At 45.6% G+C, this 16203-nt stretch overlaps 1 protein-coding gene across 4 annotated transcripts in view; it reads left to right on the forward strand.

Moving 5' to 3' along the window:
• The window catches only part of Vps50 (vacuolar protein sorting 50), a 262379-nt gene that overhangs the window by 189431 nt on the left and 56745 nt on the right, over nt 1–16203 (forward strand). For all 4 annotated transcript variants that reach the window (XM_077657052.1, XM_077657054.1, XM_077657053.1 and 1 more), the window contains 2 exons: nt 1884–1910; nt 8534–8644. In XM_077657052.1, the coding sequence (XP_077513178.1) occupies nt 1884–1910; nt 8534–8644 (138 nt within the window). The remainder of the gene's footprint in view (nt 1–1883; nt 1911–8533; nt 8645–16203) is intronic.

Raw genomic sequence — 16203 nt, forward strand, 5'->3', positions numbered from 1 at the left:
GTAGCCCCCATTATGTCAGCAGCAGAGGGCTGTCATTGGTTCGCCAAGGCAACACTTCCTGACGTCACGCAGCTAGTGGCCTGAAGCTGCGTCCCCTGGCGAACTCCATGCGCTTTGGCAGCCGGTGTAAGGGACAAGTGGGTGGGGGGTTCGGGAGCGCCGACATTTCAGTCTGAAAAAGTGGTGAGAGGAAAGGGAAAGGTGCGAAAATGTAGAAATTTAGATTTTAACTACAGATAACTCAGCTTCAACATAACGCACTAAAAAAATTCTTGCTAGAGGATATTTGAGGAGCAGCGTCCTTTAACATCCTAGGCATACCGCAACATTATTGAGAGCCTCTTTTAGAGCCTCTTTAAGCCTAATTATGATAGCTGCCACACTCTTGTTAGTACTATAGCATTCCTCTATGTTGCCTGCTGTACTCTGATTGATGATGAATCGCACACCTAGTTCTCGTCTGACCACTAATCCACAGTAGTATAGTATGTGCCCGCAATTTAACACTGTGTTCGCCATCTGTCCTTTTAACCTCACTAAGCCCTATGACGTCTCATGTAATACCCGCTAGTTCCTGTAACAGCACTGCTAGACTTACCTCGCTGGATAAGGCTCTACCGTTAAACGTTGACAGGTTCAGTTTTTAATGGCGGCCTGTCCGGAACCAGAGATTCTTAGCACCCTCCGCTGTGTCACAGGTCGTACCTCCTCCTTGGTCAGTTGCTCCACAGCCGCCGAGGAATGAGGGCCAAGGGTTAATTTCTTTGTTCATATAGGAGGCTGTGCCCAAGTACTACACCTGGGTGGCCAAATCCTGTTCTGTTGAGGGCGTGCATCGTCAGTTCTGGTCACTGAGATCAGGCCATACCCCAGCCCTGGTAATGCAATTCCATCAACACTCGGCGTTTTTTTTTTTAACCCGGTGGAGAATTGCGTGCCATCAAGAGTCAAACCTCGATCCTTTTGTACACGAGGCGGATGCTCTACCTCTACGCAATGCGCCATCACGGTCCCCCCCGCCCTGCCAGGTCTAAAAGTTAATATGATGAAAACCAAAGTAATCTTCAACAGTCTCGTACAGGAACAGCAGTGTACAGTTGGTAGTGAAGAGCTGGGAGTGGAGGGGATATGTCTACTAAGGGCTGGTAGCAACCGCAGATCTGGATCACAAGAGTGAAATAACTTGAAGAATAACAATGGAGTGGAGCACATTTAGCAGGTTCTCTCAGATCAAGAATGGCAGTTTACCAACATCCCTCAAGAGAAAAGTGTACAACAGCTGTATCTTACCAGTGCTCACCTATGGGGCAGAAACATCGAGGCTAACCAAAAGGGTTCAGCTTGAGTTAAGGACGACGCAGCAAGCCATGGAAAGAAAAATGATAGGTGTAACGGTAAGAGACTGGAAGTGGGCAGAGTGGTTGAGGGAACAAACGCGGGTTAATGACATCTTAAGTCGAAATCAAGAGGAAGAAATGGGCTTGGGCAGGGCATGTAATGCGAAGGCAAGTTAACCGCTGGTCCTTAAGGGTAACAGAGTGGATTCCAAAGGAATGCAAGCGTAGCAGTGGCAGCAGAAGGTTAGGCGGGAGATGAGATGTAAGAAGTCTAAGGGGATAGTGTCGTCACAGCTGGCGCAGGACAGGGTTATTTGGAGAGATATGGGAGAGGCCTTTGTCTTGCAGTGGGCATAGTTAAGTTGTTGATGAAATGATTCCAGCATGTACAGTGACTGCTATGAACCAGGCAAGCAGTGGCAGCTAATGTGCTCGTTATGGGAGGTTTTTAAACCACTTAATGTGTAGCTAGTGTTGGCACCCACTAGCCAGCTGGCGTACGCCTATTTTTGTTTCTTATTGAGGCACTTCTTCTTTTGTTCACAGGTTTACGTGTTCTTCGCCAAGGAAATGGTGAGTCAGGCTCTGCCACTTCTTTGGGCTTCGTGTATTCATCGTTTGAGGGCCTTGTAAGCCGATCTGTGTGGCTGTGAACAGGCTTAGCGGTATGGTGTTGGGCTGCTAAGCCTGAGGCGGCTACCATAATTTCAAAGGAGGAGAAATGAGAAAGGCTGAGCAATGTCAGCACAAGTCAAAAGAACTCCAGGGGGTGCAAATTAATTCAGAGCTCTCCACCATTACATCACTTATAGTCTATGTGGAGCTTTGGGACGTTAAACCCTGGATTTTCTGCGGGGAAAAATTGCATCAGCTTGTTATAAATATTCCATGGTGTTCCACGGAAGACATAGGAGGTTTAAAAGAAATATAGTTTTGAGTAAGTAGACTCTCTCTAAGATGAATTTAAAAGCACCTAAAAATGTGTTTTGTCAGAAGTTCCCTTTAACTCGTTTGCTTCCAAAGATGGCAATTTGCCGTCCAGTGGAGAAAGGGCCAATGTGGAAAAAGACGGTGGACCACCGTCCGCCAGAAAAAATGCTTGCTGTTGTTAAAAAGATAACAGATGATGCCACATACTAGGCTTTTTAGTTTCTATGCCATGTGGCAACAGTTGTCCCCTATGTCCATAAATATTTATGCGGAGAAAAAGAACTTTTCAGCCAGCCAATTTCGGGTCGAGCTTGGTGTCGAGGACAGTCTCACGGATGCTTGGATTGACGCTCTTATGTTTCACAGTGACAGTGATTCAGATTGCGATGAGCCAGAAGATATGGAAAGCATTGATGGTGACTATGGTTAATGATGGACTCCTAGTCTACCTCTTCTGACATAAATTCTGAAGTGTCTTCGAAAGCGCCAAGTGGCAGTGGAATAACACTGACAGCAAAGAAAAAGTGACTATGCACTGTTCACTGGAAAGCCAGGTATAAAGAGAACAGTTGGTATAGCACTGTCTGCAAATCCGACAGCTTTGGCATCATTCAACAGTGTGATTGGCATCACCTTCTGAAAGGTGATGCTGATACTCGAGGGGATGCTTGTAGCGCGACAAAAAACACAAGGGACAGAGACGAACGGGACAAGTGCCACTCTCAACTGGTTTTATTCAAAAAAACGATCGCAACATTTATACATTTCCCCTTCTTCTTCAAGAACATAATCACCTGATCCCACATGCGAATGACACGCAAATATCACGCTTGAATCAAATCAGTTTATCTAAAAACCTGTACTCGTTAGAAAACATCGTCACCGAAGTGCTGCTGACGCATTCCCACCCTTTCTTTTTGATATGGAACGCCTCAGTTCGTTCACGCGTCAGCGCATCTTTGCTTCTGCCAATGACCTCTGTTCTGTTTAAAAATGGTGAGCATTTGCATGACTTGCAGTGAAGTACCATATTTGTTCCGCTCCCATTTTCGAGGCATTTTTCATGCTCGCGCAGGCGCTTGTTCAGGCATCGTCCGGACTGGCCAATATACACTTTGCCACATGAAAGTGGAATCTGATAGACAATTCCCACCTTGCAATCAACATATCGGTGTTTATGCCTCGTTTCGCAATCCTTTTTTACTTTTTCCTCATTCACCTTAGGACAAAGGCTTTTGAGCTTGCAGGGCGCTGAAAAAACCACAGGAATTTTGTATTTATTCGCCACTTTTTTCATGTTGTGGGCCACGCGATGCAAATACGGAATCACCTGGGGCCTTACGTTATTCACCTTTTCTCTTCTAACTTCCTTGTTCTTTTGCAGCAAAAGAACATTGCTGCAAAAGAACATTCGCATGTGGGATCAGGTGGGATCGTGTCATTCGCATGTGGGATCAGGTGATTATGTTCTTGAAGAAGAAGGGGAAATGTATAAATGTTGCGATCGTTTTTTTTAATAAAACCAGTTGAGAGTGGCGCTTGTCCCGTTCGTCTCTGTCCCTTGTGTTCTGTGTCGCGCTACAAGCATCCCCTCGAGCAAAATGAACCAACTCGCCCAGCAAAAGTGATGCTGATAAAACCAATGCGTTCGCAGCTGTGAAAAAGGCTGTGTCAGCAGACACTTCATGGTTCCGCACATCACCAGGTGATGTAAATGTCTACTTCGCAATCGGTGTTCTTTTGATCCCAGTGAGAAAAAAAAATTCAGTCTTATTGGCCACAAAGATCAGTAAACAGGGCCCTGTTTTTCGCATCTATGATGCCTAGACTGCACTTTTGGGCTCTGCCTAGGTACCTGCATTTTTGTGACAGTAGAAAGCCCAGATGCAGCTTAAACCATAGCTGCAGCACTAGTCATCAAGCACCACGACAGGGTGGGCAGGGAAGTTCACCGGCTTGCAACAGGCCTGATGGAACTTTACCAAAGGGCGAACAGCATTGGTGGCAGCCCAGATTCTAGGCCCAAAGCTTGAAGAATACACAAGGGTAGAAACTTGGGCGAGTCGGTAACGGTGATCCATGGAAAGTGAGAGTTTTGTGTCCCGTTTTGCGCTACTCTCACTTTCCTTGAAGAATACCATCAAATCACGTGGACGCAGGGCCACGCGAGACCAGAGGAGAACAAAAGGGTCGTAGTTCCAGCGCTAACCAACAGAGCGGGGCAAAACCAATTATCTGATCAATACTCACCCTTTACTGTCTTGTGCCTGCATTCTATTACAGCAAACGGCTCGAGAGCCATCGGCTTAACCGCAGAATTTATCCTCCCCTCGCAAAAAGTTTAGCATCTAAGGCACTGTAGCTCTCAAACTTGTTTGAACAAGCACATTCCCAAGCCTACAGCAAGATATGCCCACTAACATATCATGGCACCTTCCCCTGATGCGCAGACACTTGTCCCATACTCTTCCACATTTCGTAGGGGTGCGGGTGTAAACCCCAACACTTAAAGACTCCTAGCATATAATTTGAGCGGAAGCACTCGTCCAGCAAGTTCATCGAGCAGTGGAGTCCTGGAATGAGGAAGCCATCCACTCGAACAACATCAATAATTGCGTTGTTCCTATTAAATGTTTCTCCTGTGCTGTGTACTGTTCAGCCCACTGAAACGTGCATGGTTTGGCATTAAGTTTTGTAAGATTTGCGAATCAAGCAGTAGATGCTAATTGTTGTGCAGCAAAGTATGGTGGTACACGCAAGAAAGGGACAACACTGTTTGTTAGACGGAAAGTAGGAGGTCTTTGCATTAACGATAGGGCATGAGAAATAACCCCACTGCAAAAAACGCAAGTGCGCTTAGCAGTATTAGGCAGGAGCACCTCTGTGATTAAAAAGAAGGGAAGCACATGTGTTGGTGACACCTCTGGAGTGCTGGGAAGAAATGAAATTTCTTATCTTGCTCGAGATTCCTTTCTTGCATGTCTAGTGTTCTGTGCACTAAATAATGGGGGTTGTTTAGTTGCTTGTTGTGTTGATATTTGTTTTTAGTTTTGTTTGATTTATGGTTTTTCAGACTGCTCTTGCTTCAAATGTATGGCGCTGCTTTTGCTATGAATACTCAACACTGCCTTTGCTAAGTAAATTTTTTTATTCCTCTCTCTGGTACTTTAAGCTAAGAAGCTAGTACTTTATGCTCAGGGGACAAGTGGGGTTCTGCGATCACATGTCTTGTTTTCATGCTGACTTCCTGTTGGCACTGGCAGGGATAATGTGCTGTGTCACATGCTGTGCCTCCTTTCCGTCTAATAAACAGTGTGCACATGTGCCGTTATTTCATCATGCACTACCTTCTGTTGTAGTTGGCCTTGCATACAGTTCTAGCAGTGCAGCTCCCCGTTGGCACTGCACCGGAAAGACATCCAGCCTCTTTTCCATGGAATAATCAACAGTTGACGATGATTTCACCGGAAAGGAAGGACGTTCAAAAACAAAGTTAATTGGGCACGCATGCATAGTAGTGGTAAGAGGTGCTCAGCAGATGCCATCCCATCATCTGCAGAGCCCAGGCACCGTTTCAGGATTTCGTACACAGTCGAGATCTGGTTGGCGTGTGGTGACAGCCAAATAAAACCAAATTTTTTGCGTTTCGACATTTGTAGCGCGAGATGTTGCTGATTATTTCAAGTCTCGCTGCGTGCTCGGAATGACTGCGTGCGCGTAACGCAGAAGAAACGGCGAAAGCGAATGGGTTCGCAGAATTGCCCCTAAAAATGATATGGGAGCATGGTATGTGTGCCGATATATATGTTACATGAGAAAAAAAATGAATAACATAGCCTTTTAGGGAGAGAGTAATTGCAGATAGAGCATTTATTGCACTTTTCATCAAGTGAGCTGAAGACAGAGGATGAAACACGCTTACATTATCTTTGATTTGTTTGGAACACTGCTAACCCCTCAGGGGGGTTTTGCAGGGTGGAAAATATTACAAAAATACACAAGTTTGAAAAATACAAAAATTGGCAATAAGCAAATTTCCATGCCAAGCAATACGAAATGTAATGCAGAAGCTATACAAGCCAAGAATATATAAAAATAGAACCAGAGATAAAAATTGGCAGTGGCTTAGCTCGTCTATGCCAGGATATGCGTACCGAAAGCTAAGGCATAGCTTGGTTAGCCTTGGTTAATCTTGATTGCAAGTCCAGGGGCGGTATTCTGTACCGTTGTCAATACTAAAACGCGACTAAAACGCTCACAATGCCGCCATATTGCCCCGCTTCTATTGGTCGGCCTTGGCTGGTGACATATTAAATTTTTTGGTCACCGGCGACTGCTATTTACGTAGTGAACACGGCTGAAGTGATGACATTGCACACCTAATTATACGGGCTGAAAGGTAGCACCTAGCATATGCGCTCCACCCCATTCTTACCCTTCTAGTTATTTCCCTATCATGATCCGTATCAGCTGTCATTTCCTGCCCTAAGTATTCCTTTACCACTTCCTGCATCTTGCTGCCAATTGTCAATTCCTTGTGTCCGCTTTTCGGATCAAAATCATTAACCTGTGAACCTCTTGCATTTTTTGAGGTTAGACGTGTACTCGTTAAGCCTAGCAGCTTTGTAAATTAGGCACAGTTGATCGCTAAAGTTTGTGGTGTGGACATCTTCAGAAAAGTGAATGCTTCGTGCGCCTTTAGTTTGCCGTGAATATGAGGCATGAAATGACGAATCAATGGCGAAGCAAGAGGCCCCACTTTGACAGGTGCCGTTGCCTGAACGCTGAGACACACACTGTTTTGGCAAAATAGTGTTCACTGCTAACGGGAACGCAATACACAAGGTGTATATTATGTTCTGCGCATGCACATTTCGACGCCCCACCCTTCTTGTGGGCCCCAAGGCTTGGGACCCTCTATTATAAAACTCTCTTATGAGCATTACTTTCAGACAATATAAACATTTTGTCTGGTACCTCGAGGTTGTAATTAATGAGCTTTTACTGTATTTTCTTTTCAAAGGTAAGCTAATTAATTTTGGCACGTGTGGAATGAGCAAAATGTGGATTGCATAAAAGCATGCTTTTGTTCGACTTGCCTGCCTTTGTCAGTTTTTTGAGAACAACAACTGTGTCCAAAAGCGAGCAGCTTCTGCAGTGAGCCTTTAATAAAGTGCAGTCTAACAGGGTTGGCTAATAATGCTGGCTACAAATTCTTTTATGGCAAAAGCACGTACTGCCCCCTTACAGATATTGTGTTGGAAGGCAAAAACCGTGAGCAGCTTCCTTCAACACCACTGGACCCAGCTGCCCCTCCGAAGCTCAACAGACTTGACAGAGGGTACAGCACACACACACTACTTCTTCATCACCAGCCAACAGAGAAGGGCATGCATTTGTGCATCCCTGAACAGCAATCATGTGGCCTGTGTTTTTGGATGTACTGGTGATTTTGTAAGGCTTTCCCCTCAGGATAGTGCAGAAGTTTTTCGAAGTCCTGCTCTGGGTGTTTAAATTCAACTTAACTGCCAAGAGACAGAGCCATTAGGGAGTATGAAGTCGAGAGTTGGACAAAAACTCGTCCGGTCGGCGACAGTCATAATTAGACTTAAAAAAGGGGGACGCCGACCAAAAGTAGAAAAAAACATCATTTTGATTGGTTTTTTTGTTTTCACTTTTAAATCGGCGTCCCCCCTTTTTAAGTTTTATTACCATTGGGGTGTAGCGTCCATACACTTTCTGGTTGCTGTGCTTGAAGAAGGTACTGAATGCCCAGACCTCCGTGGGAATGTTTCCTTTGTGTACTGGCTAACTTTGAGCTACGTAAACTAAACAGCTACTTAGTGCGGCTCGAAAAAATCGGGCTCACATAACGAAATATCTGCTATTCAGAAATGTGCCCAATATGCTTGTCAATTAGACCTTGAAGATGCCTGATCTGTCATTCCTTGTTGTTTCTGGAGCACTGGTTGTGTAAAACTAGCCAGAGAAGCTGCAGAAGCAGATTTCTTTTCAGCACGGCGAGTTTGCGGGGATGCTGCTAGCAGAGGACTGGGTTAATTGGGGGAGGTATGACCTTTGTCCTGCAGTGGACTAGTATATTACGACATATCCAGTGGGTAATCATATGTGTGATGAACTCCATTCCCATTTAAGGCATGTGAACTCCATGTTGTATGTGGTATATGGTGGTGTGTTACTTTTAAGCTGAGCGTATCAATAAAATGGGCACAGCAGCAGTGAATGACGTCTTTGTGTGATTGCAGAGTGACTTCCGGGAGAACTCGCTGAGCGTGAAGGCCCAGACAGCGTTGCAGAAGATTCGCGAGGACCTGTGCGAAGCACCATGCTCCGATGCGCAGGAGTCCTGCTCCAAGGTACGGCAGCCAGAACTGATCACTTTGCGAGGGTGTCCGCAAAACAATGCTGTTGCCTGAACAGACAGCAGAAATCAGGAGAAAAGGGGCATGCTGAGAGAACGGCAAGAGAGAGTCTTGTTGGGCAGCTCGTCTGCCTGAAAAGCGAACTGGGGGGGGGGGGGGGGGGGGGGGGGGGGGGGGGCTTTTTTAGTTATTTATTTATATGTGTGGTCTACCTTTTCCCTCGGAGGCATTACAGTAGGGGACCGTGTTTCATTGCTTTTGTGTCCGAGGAAAACAGGCAACAATAATTCATACAACAAGGACATAAGGGCAGCATGCACACAAAATAGCGGCGTAAATGAGCACCTAAAAAAAAAACTATAATTACAGCACACACTGAAAATATAAAACATGGTAAGGGGTAAGAATGATTCGCACAACAGTTGAGATAGAGGTCAGCGACAACACTTAAGCAGGGGCAGCCTTTAATACTGTGATAAATTCTGAATCTGATACAGTCACAGCTATTTACCAGGGGCGGTCCTTTCCTGAGTTGATTGTGCATGCAAAAATTTAATGTGAAAAAGCTGAGGTACAGGCTGATATTTCTTTAATCATATTCGGGTGATCTTGCCGTTGTGATGTGTACTATGTAGGCGCGAAAAGGTAGTCATCCTTATTCGATACAGTGCGATTGTAAAACGTCTCATAAAAGAACAATCGAAAAAATTCCGGTGTTGAGGGAAGAAGAGGCCCATCTCAAGCTAGTTTTGATACCAATAATACTGCATTGAAACTAATAGTTGCCAGAGACAAAACGTGCTGCTCAGCTTTGAATAGATTGGGAATTTTTTCACGAGAACTTTCTTGTACGAGTCCCATAAGATGCAAGCGTATTCTATAATAGGGTGGACATTGGTTATATACAACAGTTCTCTGACGTCTTGCGGAGCATATTTGAAGTTTCTTTTATTAAATTCAAAGACTGACCAGCTGTCAGTGTCAAGCTGTTTATGTGGCATTTTCATGACAAATTTGAGCTAAATAGTAAAACTAAGTATTTTGCCCCACTTACTACAGAGATAAGTTTGCTGTTTAAATGGTGCTAGGTATTTACCCTCTTATGTTTTCGATTGAATTAAACATGTTTGCATTTGGACACATTTAAATTCATTATCCAGGTTTGACATCAAGATGAAATTCTGTTGAAGTCATTTTGAAGTACTAATCTGTTGGAATCATGTTTAATTTCACGGTGCAAGGCGCAGTCATCAGCATACAGTCAACTTCTGGAATTTACACCTCGTCCAATGTCATTTATATGGATCAGAAACAACAGGGGACCCAGCACTGACCCCCAGGGGGATACCTTATACCACGGAAACATCTGCTGATTAGGAACCATTAATCAAGATCTTTTGAAAGCAGCCTGTTAAATAATTTTCAAGCAAGCAAAGTATGTTGTTTGGCAGGCCAAGATAGGGCAACTTATGCAGGAGAATGGTGTGGGACACTGTATGGAATACCTTTTGAAGATCTAATAATGCGCAATCTATTTGTAGGCTTTTGTCACAGAAGCAGAAGAGATCATGCAAAAATTTGATTAATGACCCGAACGAAAACCATGTCGGTAGTCAACAAAGAAGTTATTCTTATTGTCAAGGAAGACAGGGTGACAGGTCACTGACAGACAGAATTCAGCAGCTAGCCAGCGCGATACACTTCAACGTTGTCACTTTCATGCGTCACCTGAGAAACCCAGCTGACACTACTCCCCCTCCAAAAAACAAAAATATAAAAGCGGGGATGGAGCACGAGCGATGGAATGGAAAGAAAAAGATCAGCACAAGAATAGAATGGACAAGGAAGGTGGGCGAATGTGTCCCACGTGACAACTAGATGAACGCAGAGCGTACTGCATATTACCGCACGAAGTACGGTTTCATGCGGACTACGTGCATGACCTCAGAGCGAGGTGGGCGACACTGAGGCTGCACATTCCCATCTGGAAGAACTTTGTAGGTTACTTCTGTGACACGGTGCAAAACTCTGTAAGGTCCAAAGTAACGGCACATCAGTTTTTCAGACAAGCTTGGGAAGTGTACCGGGGTCCACACCCAAACTTGGTCACCGGGATGGTATGTGACGTGCCGATGACGGAGGTTGTAGCAGCGGGTCAACGGACAATAACGAAGTCCTAAATGCTTGAACCTCTTCACGAAGGAGGCTAGCGAGAGAGCCAGTCATCGGCTGGGGAACACCGAAAAGCGTCTGGAGCTCTTCGCGCACAACGGAGCGGATCAGCTTGCGAAGAAGTTTAGGGTTAGCCCCGAACACAGGTGGCAAACCGCCGAGGAGCATCTTCTCCATAAGGAACTCAACAACAGTCCCTAGTGGACTGTGCACGAGGCCAGCTAACAGTTGCTCTTTAACGCCGCGTATGGGGTGATGAACCTTTTTCTCTTCGGGCAAGGCCGGGTCAGCTCGCCGGAAGAGCCGGGTCATGTCCTCCACGCACGTGGTTACAGTCTCGTTCGGCATCTGAATGCAAGACTGCAAAGCCCGTTCAGCCCGTTCTTGTCGATCCGTGCTGATGTAGGTCTCCAGCAGGCGTCGGCAAAACTCGTGCCATGATGTTAAGGCATCTTCTTGGTTCTCGTACCAGGTACGAGCGCCATCTTCCAGGCTAAAGAAGACGTTTCGAAGCTTGGCAGCATCATCTCACTTATTGAACGGGGCGACCCGCTCAAACTCGCCAAGCCAGTCTTCGACGTCTTCGAGCTGACTGCCATGGAATGGTTTGGGCAGTCACGCATTCTGTAAGGTGTAGTAGGCCGCAGTTTGCATGACATGTCGATGGGTGGGTGCCGTGGTAAGCTCCGGAGGCCTTGCTCAAGGAGGTAGGCCTTGGTTTCTCCAGCTAGGACAGTGCACAGGAGTGTCAACTAGCAAAGGACTGGAGTTCAGGGTATCCGGAACTGTATGGGACATATGCAGGGATCTTTACCCAGCACCTACACCAAAACACCAAACGGCTCTCTTGAAGCACTGCATCATTACGCCCAACAATGCCCGCCCTATCCACCAGCAGTCGTACTGTATCTCACCGAAGGAGCGTGAGGCAATCGAAATGCAGGTGAAGGAGATGCTTTCAGATGGAATCATTCAACCTTCCAGCAGCCCCTGATCGTCACCTGTCGTGGATGGGACACTCGGCTTCTGGTGTTGATTATCGAAAGCTGAACAACACTAAAAAAGACGTCTACCCGCTGCCTTGTATCAACGACTTGCTCGGCACACTTTGTCGCACCCAGTACTTCTCCTCAATTGACCTCCTCAAGCCCAAGGAGTACCACTTTGGGTACAAAGAGTTGAAGTTTCTCAGTCATCTTGTGAGTGCCCATGGTGTTAAGCCCGACCCCGAGAAAACTGCTGCTATCGCCGATCTTCCCATTCCTATGGGTCTGTGCGCATACTACCGCCGCTTCATCGCCGACTTTTCAAAGATTGCCACACCCCTGTACCGCCTCACGTACGATGATACACAGATCGTGTAAACCACCGAGCAATAGGAGGTTTTTGCCGTGCTGCGCAGACAACTGCAAACAACCCCTGTTCTTGCGCACTTTGATGAAGAGGCTGACACCAAAGTCCACATTGATGCCAGCAACATCGGCCTCAGCACCGTACTCGTCCAACACCAGGTGGCGTTATTAATGTGGTGGGAGACATTTCAGTAAATATTATGTTCAAAGGTTTTGCAGCAAACACTAGTTTAAGGCTACTGCCATCAGACAGGGTTAAAGGCCTGTCAAGTTGCTATAAGCAACTTTTTCCTTGAATTCCCCATAAATTGTATACGTATAGAAATAAAGGCAGTTCAGTTCAATTTCATTTCAAAGATATTGGTCTATGGTTTGTTACTTGACTCCGGAGCCCACCCTTATGAACTGAAACAGTGTGACCCATCTTCCGACAAATCACAATTAACAAGGCACACGGTAAATATTGTAGCTAAATGTTTTGAAATAACTCTAGCGCAAACCTTAAGAACAAAGTCTGAAATACCATCTGGCCCTGAAGCTGAATTTGTCTATTTTTTCAAGTACCGTATATACTCGTGTAAGGGCCGCCCCCATGTAAGGGCCGCATCCCCAACTTTGGAGCCGAAATTTTGAAAAAAACGTAGTTTCGTAGCCAAAAGAAAAACTTTGTGCACAATCAAAAGTTAAGTTTCACAAGTCACTACTAGATGGCGCTAGCTGCTTTCAACTCCCTATCTTCATCAGCGTTTTGAGATCACGTGGGGACGAGATCTTTTGCAACCATTTTGGTCTGGGAGCCATTTTTTCTTTGTGTGGTGCTGCGGTCTTAAGCAATGTTGGTGCAGTTGTGATTGCTGTGTGCAGCATTGTTCAGTGAATCATGGCCTATGTTTATCGCTCGGTGACGATGGGCAGAGATTTGATTTCGTACACCGCGGCCTTCAAGCTGAAAGTTGTCGCTTACGCTGAAGAATATGGCAAGCGGGCGGCTGGACGCAAGTTTTACATCAGCGAGAAGTGTGTGCGTCTGTTGTGCAACCAGAAAGAACAGCTCGCTGGTGTGAACTGCAACCGGAAAATATTTTGTGGGAAGCAGTGAAAGTTTCCGGAGCTTGAAAAGGAACTTGTAAAGTACGTCACGACAAGAAAAATGGCTATGCAGTGCCGACAGAGATGATCCGTCTGAAAGCCGTTGCCATCGCTTGCCACATGGGCATTCCGCTTGCGAATTTTAAAGAAAGTGTAGGATGGCTTCGGTGCTTTATGAACTGGAATGCACTCTCCATTTGGCACAGAACGACATTGTGCCAAAAGCTGCCCAATGAGCATGAGGACGAACTGTTGAAGTTCGACCGTTTCTTTAACAGCCTTCGAAGGAAGCACAGCTATGACTCGACTCAGATAAGAAGCGCAGATCAGACGCATGTCTGGTTCAATACACCCGAAAATAGCACAGTTGATTTCAGAGATGCAAAAAGCATCTCTGTGCATGCAACCAGTGCAGAACGGCAACGGTGCACGGTGATGCTGTGCATCACTGCCGATGGCAGCATTTCCAGACGGCAGTTTCCAGACGGCATTATCATTCGTGTCCCCGAAAAAGGATGGATATGTGATGAATTCGTTTTGAACTGGGTAAACACTGTGTGGGCAAACCGAGCGGGCGACCTGTTGCAACGGAGGGCTTTGCTGACAGTTTTTGAGGCCATCTCACAGACCGTGTCAAGGCCCAGCTCACCGAAACTCGAACGAACTTAGCTGTCATTCCTGGAAGGATTGACTGTAGGATGACAAGCATCCTACAGTCACTGGATGCTTGTGTCAATCAGCCATTTAAAGCTGAATTCCACCGTTGTTACTCCGAGTGGATGGCAGCAGATGTTCATGACAAGACTCTCACTGGACGGTTGAAGAGAGCTTCGCTGCAGAAGGTTTGTGGATTTTAAGCGCATGGCATTCAATCTCATGCGACACCATTGTGAAAAGGTTCAAGATGACTGGAGTATCGAACCAGACGGACGGCACCGAAGAAGACTACCTCTGTGAAGGCACACATAAGATGAGCTCTTCAAGTAGCTGCCACAGTGAAAGCAACAAGGAATTTCCTTGAATATAGTATGTGTGGTCATTTAGCAGTGCTTACATTATCATTTAGAACAGTCGCAGCAGCAACACGACGTTTCTGCGGATAGATATAGGCCTGACTCGTGTAAGAGCTGCACCCCGTCAAAATCGCGGAAAAAAAGTGCAGCCTTTGCACAAGTATATGCGTAATATGAATATTCCATAGCTGTCAATTAGGATATCGGGTATGGGTTCAGATATATAGATTGAGTAAACCAGCATTTGATTAGGTATGTTTCTTGAAAAAACTGATTCGAAGTATTCATTGCAATGTCATTAGCAGTATGGACAGGATAGTTAAAGCAGCCGAAGAGTTATACACAAATCTGTACAGTAGCCAATGTAATCAGAGCGTTAATGATAGAGAAAGTAGCGCACAACAATGCATCATCGCGTCAGTAACGAAAGAAGAAGTCAATAAAGCCTTAGGAGCAATGCAAAGGGGAAAAGCAGCTGGTGAGGATCAGGTAACAGCAAATCTGTTCAGGGACGGAGATGAGATTGTGCTAGAAAAACTAGCTGCCCTGTATACGTAATGCCTTATGACCTTGACCGTACCAGAAGCTTGGAAAAACTCAAACATAATCTTAATTCATAAGAAAGGAGCCACCAAGGACTTAAAAATTACAGACCGAACAGCTTACATCCATTGCCTACAAGGTATTTACTAAGGTAATCGCTAATAGAGTCGGGGCAACCTTAGACTTTAATCAACCAAATGATCCGGCAGGCTTTCATAAAGGTTATCCCACAATAGTTCATATTCACACTATCAATCAGGTGATGGAGAAATCCGCAGAATATGACCAACCCCTAATATAGCCTTCATTGATTACGAGAATGCATTTAACTCAGTGGAAACCTCAGCAGTTTTTCACGCATTGTGCAGTCAGCCTTATGTCAAAATACTGGAAAATATATATAGGAACTGCACAGCTACCATAGTCTTCCATAAAGTCACCAACAAAATTCAAATAAGGAAGGGGGTCAGGCAAGGAGACACGTATCTCGCCAATGCTATTTACCGCCTGTTTACAGGAGGTATTCCGAGGCCTGAATTGGGAACAGTTGGGAATAAGTGTAAATGGAGAATACCTAAATAATTTGCGATTCGCTGATGACATTGCCTTGCTGAATCATTCAGGAGGTGAACTGCAAATCATGATCAATGAATTAGACAGGCAGAGAAGAATGCTGGATCTTAAAATTAACATGCAGAAATCCAAAGTAATGTTCAACAATCTAGCAAAAGAACAGCAGTTCACAATTGGCTGTGAGAGCCTGGAATTTTAAAGTAGTACGTCTACTTAGGGCAGGTAGTGACAGCTGATCTGGATCATGAGAGGGAAATAGCTAGAAGGATAAGAATGGCCTGGAGTGCATATGGCAGGTTCTCTCAGATCATGAATAACAGGTTACCAATATCCCTCAAGAGAAAAGTGTTCAACAGCTGTATCTTACCGGTACTCACCTATGGCAGAAACGTGGAGGCTAATGAAAAGGGTTCAGCTTAAGTTAAGGACAACACAGCGAGCCATGGAAGAAAAATGATAGGTGTAACGTTAAGAGACCGGAAGCGGGCAGAGTGGGTGAGGGAACAAATGCGAGTTAATGACATCCTAGTTAAAATCAAAAGGAAGGAATGGGCTTGGGCATGGCATGTAATGCGAAGGCAAGATAACCGCTGGTCCTTAAGTTACCGGTAACAGAGTGGATTCCGAGAGAGGGCAAGCGTAGCAGGGGGCGGCAGAAGGTTTGGTGGGCGGATGAGATTAGGAAGTCTGCAGTCGTAGAGTGGGTGCAACTGGCAAAGGACAGGGTTAGTTGGAGAGACATGGGAGAGGCCTTTGCCCTGCAGTGGGTGTAGTCAGGCTGTCACTGACTGAAAGCAACCAGTGACAGGGT

Source organism: Amblyomma americanum, chromosome 3, assembly GCF_052857255.1.
Source record: "Amblyomma americanum isolate KBUSLIRL-KWMA chromosome 3, ASM5285725v1, whole genome shotgun sequence".
Lineage (NCBI taxonomy): Eukaryota > Metazoa > Arthropoda > Arachnida > Ixodida > Ixodidae > Amblyomma > Amblyomma americanum.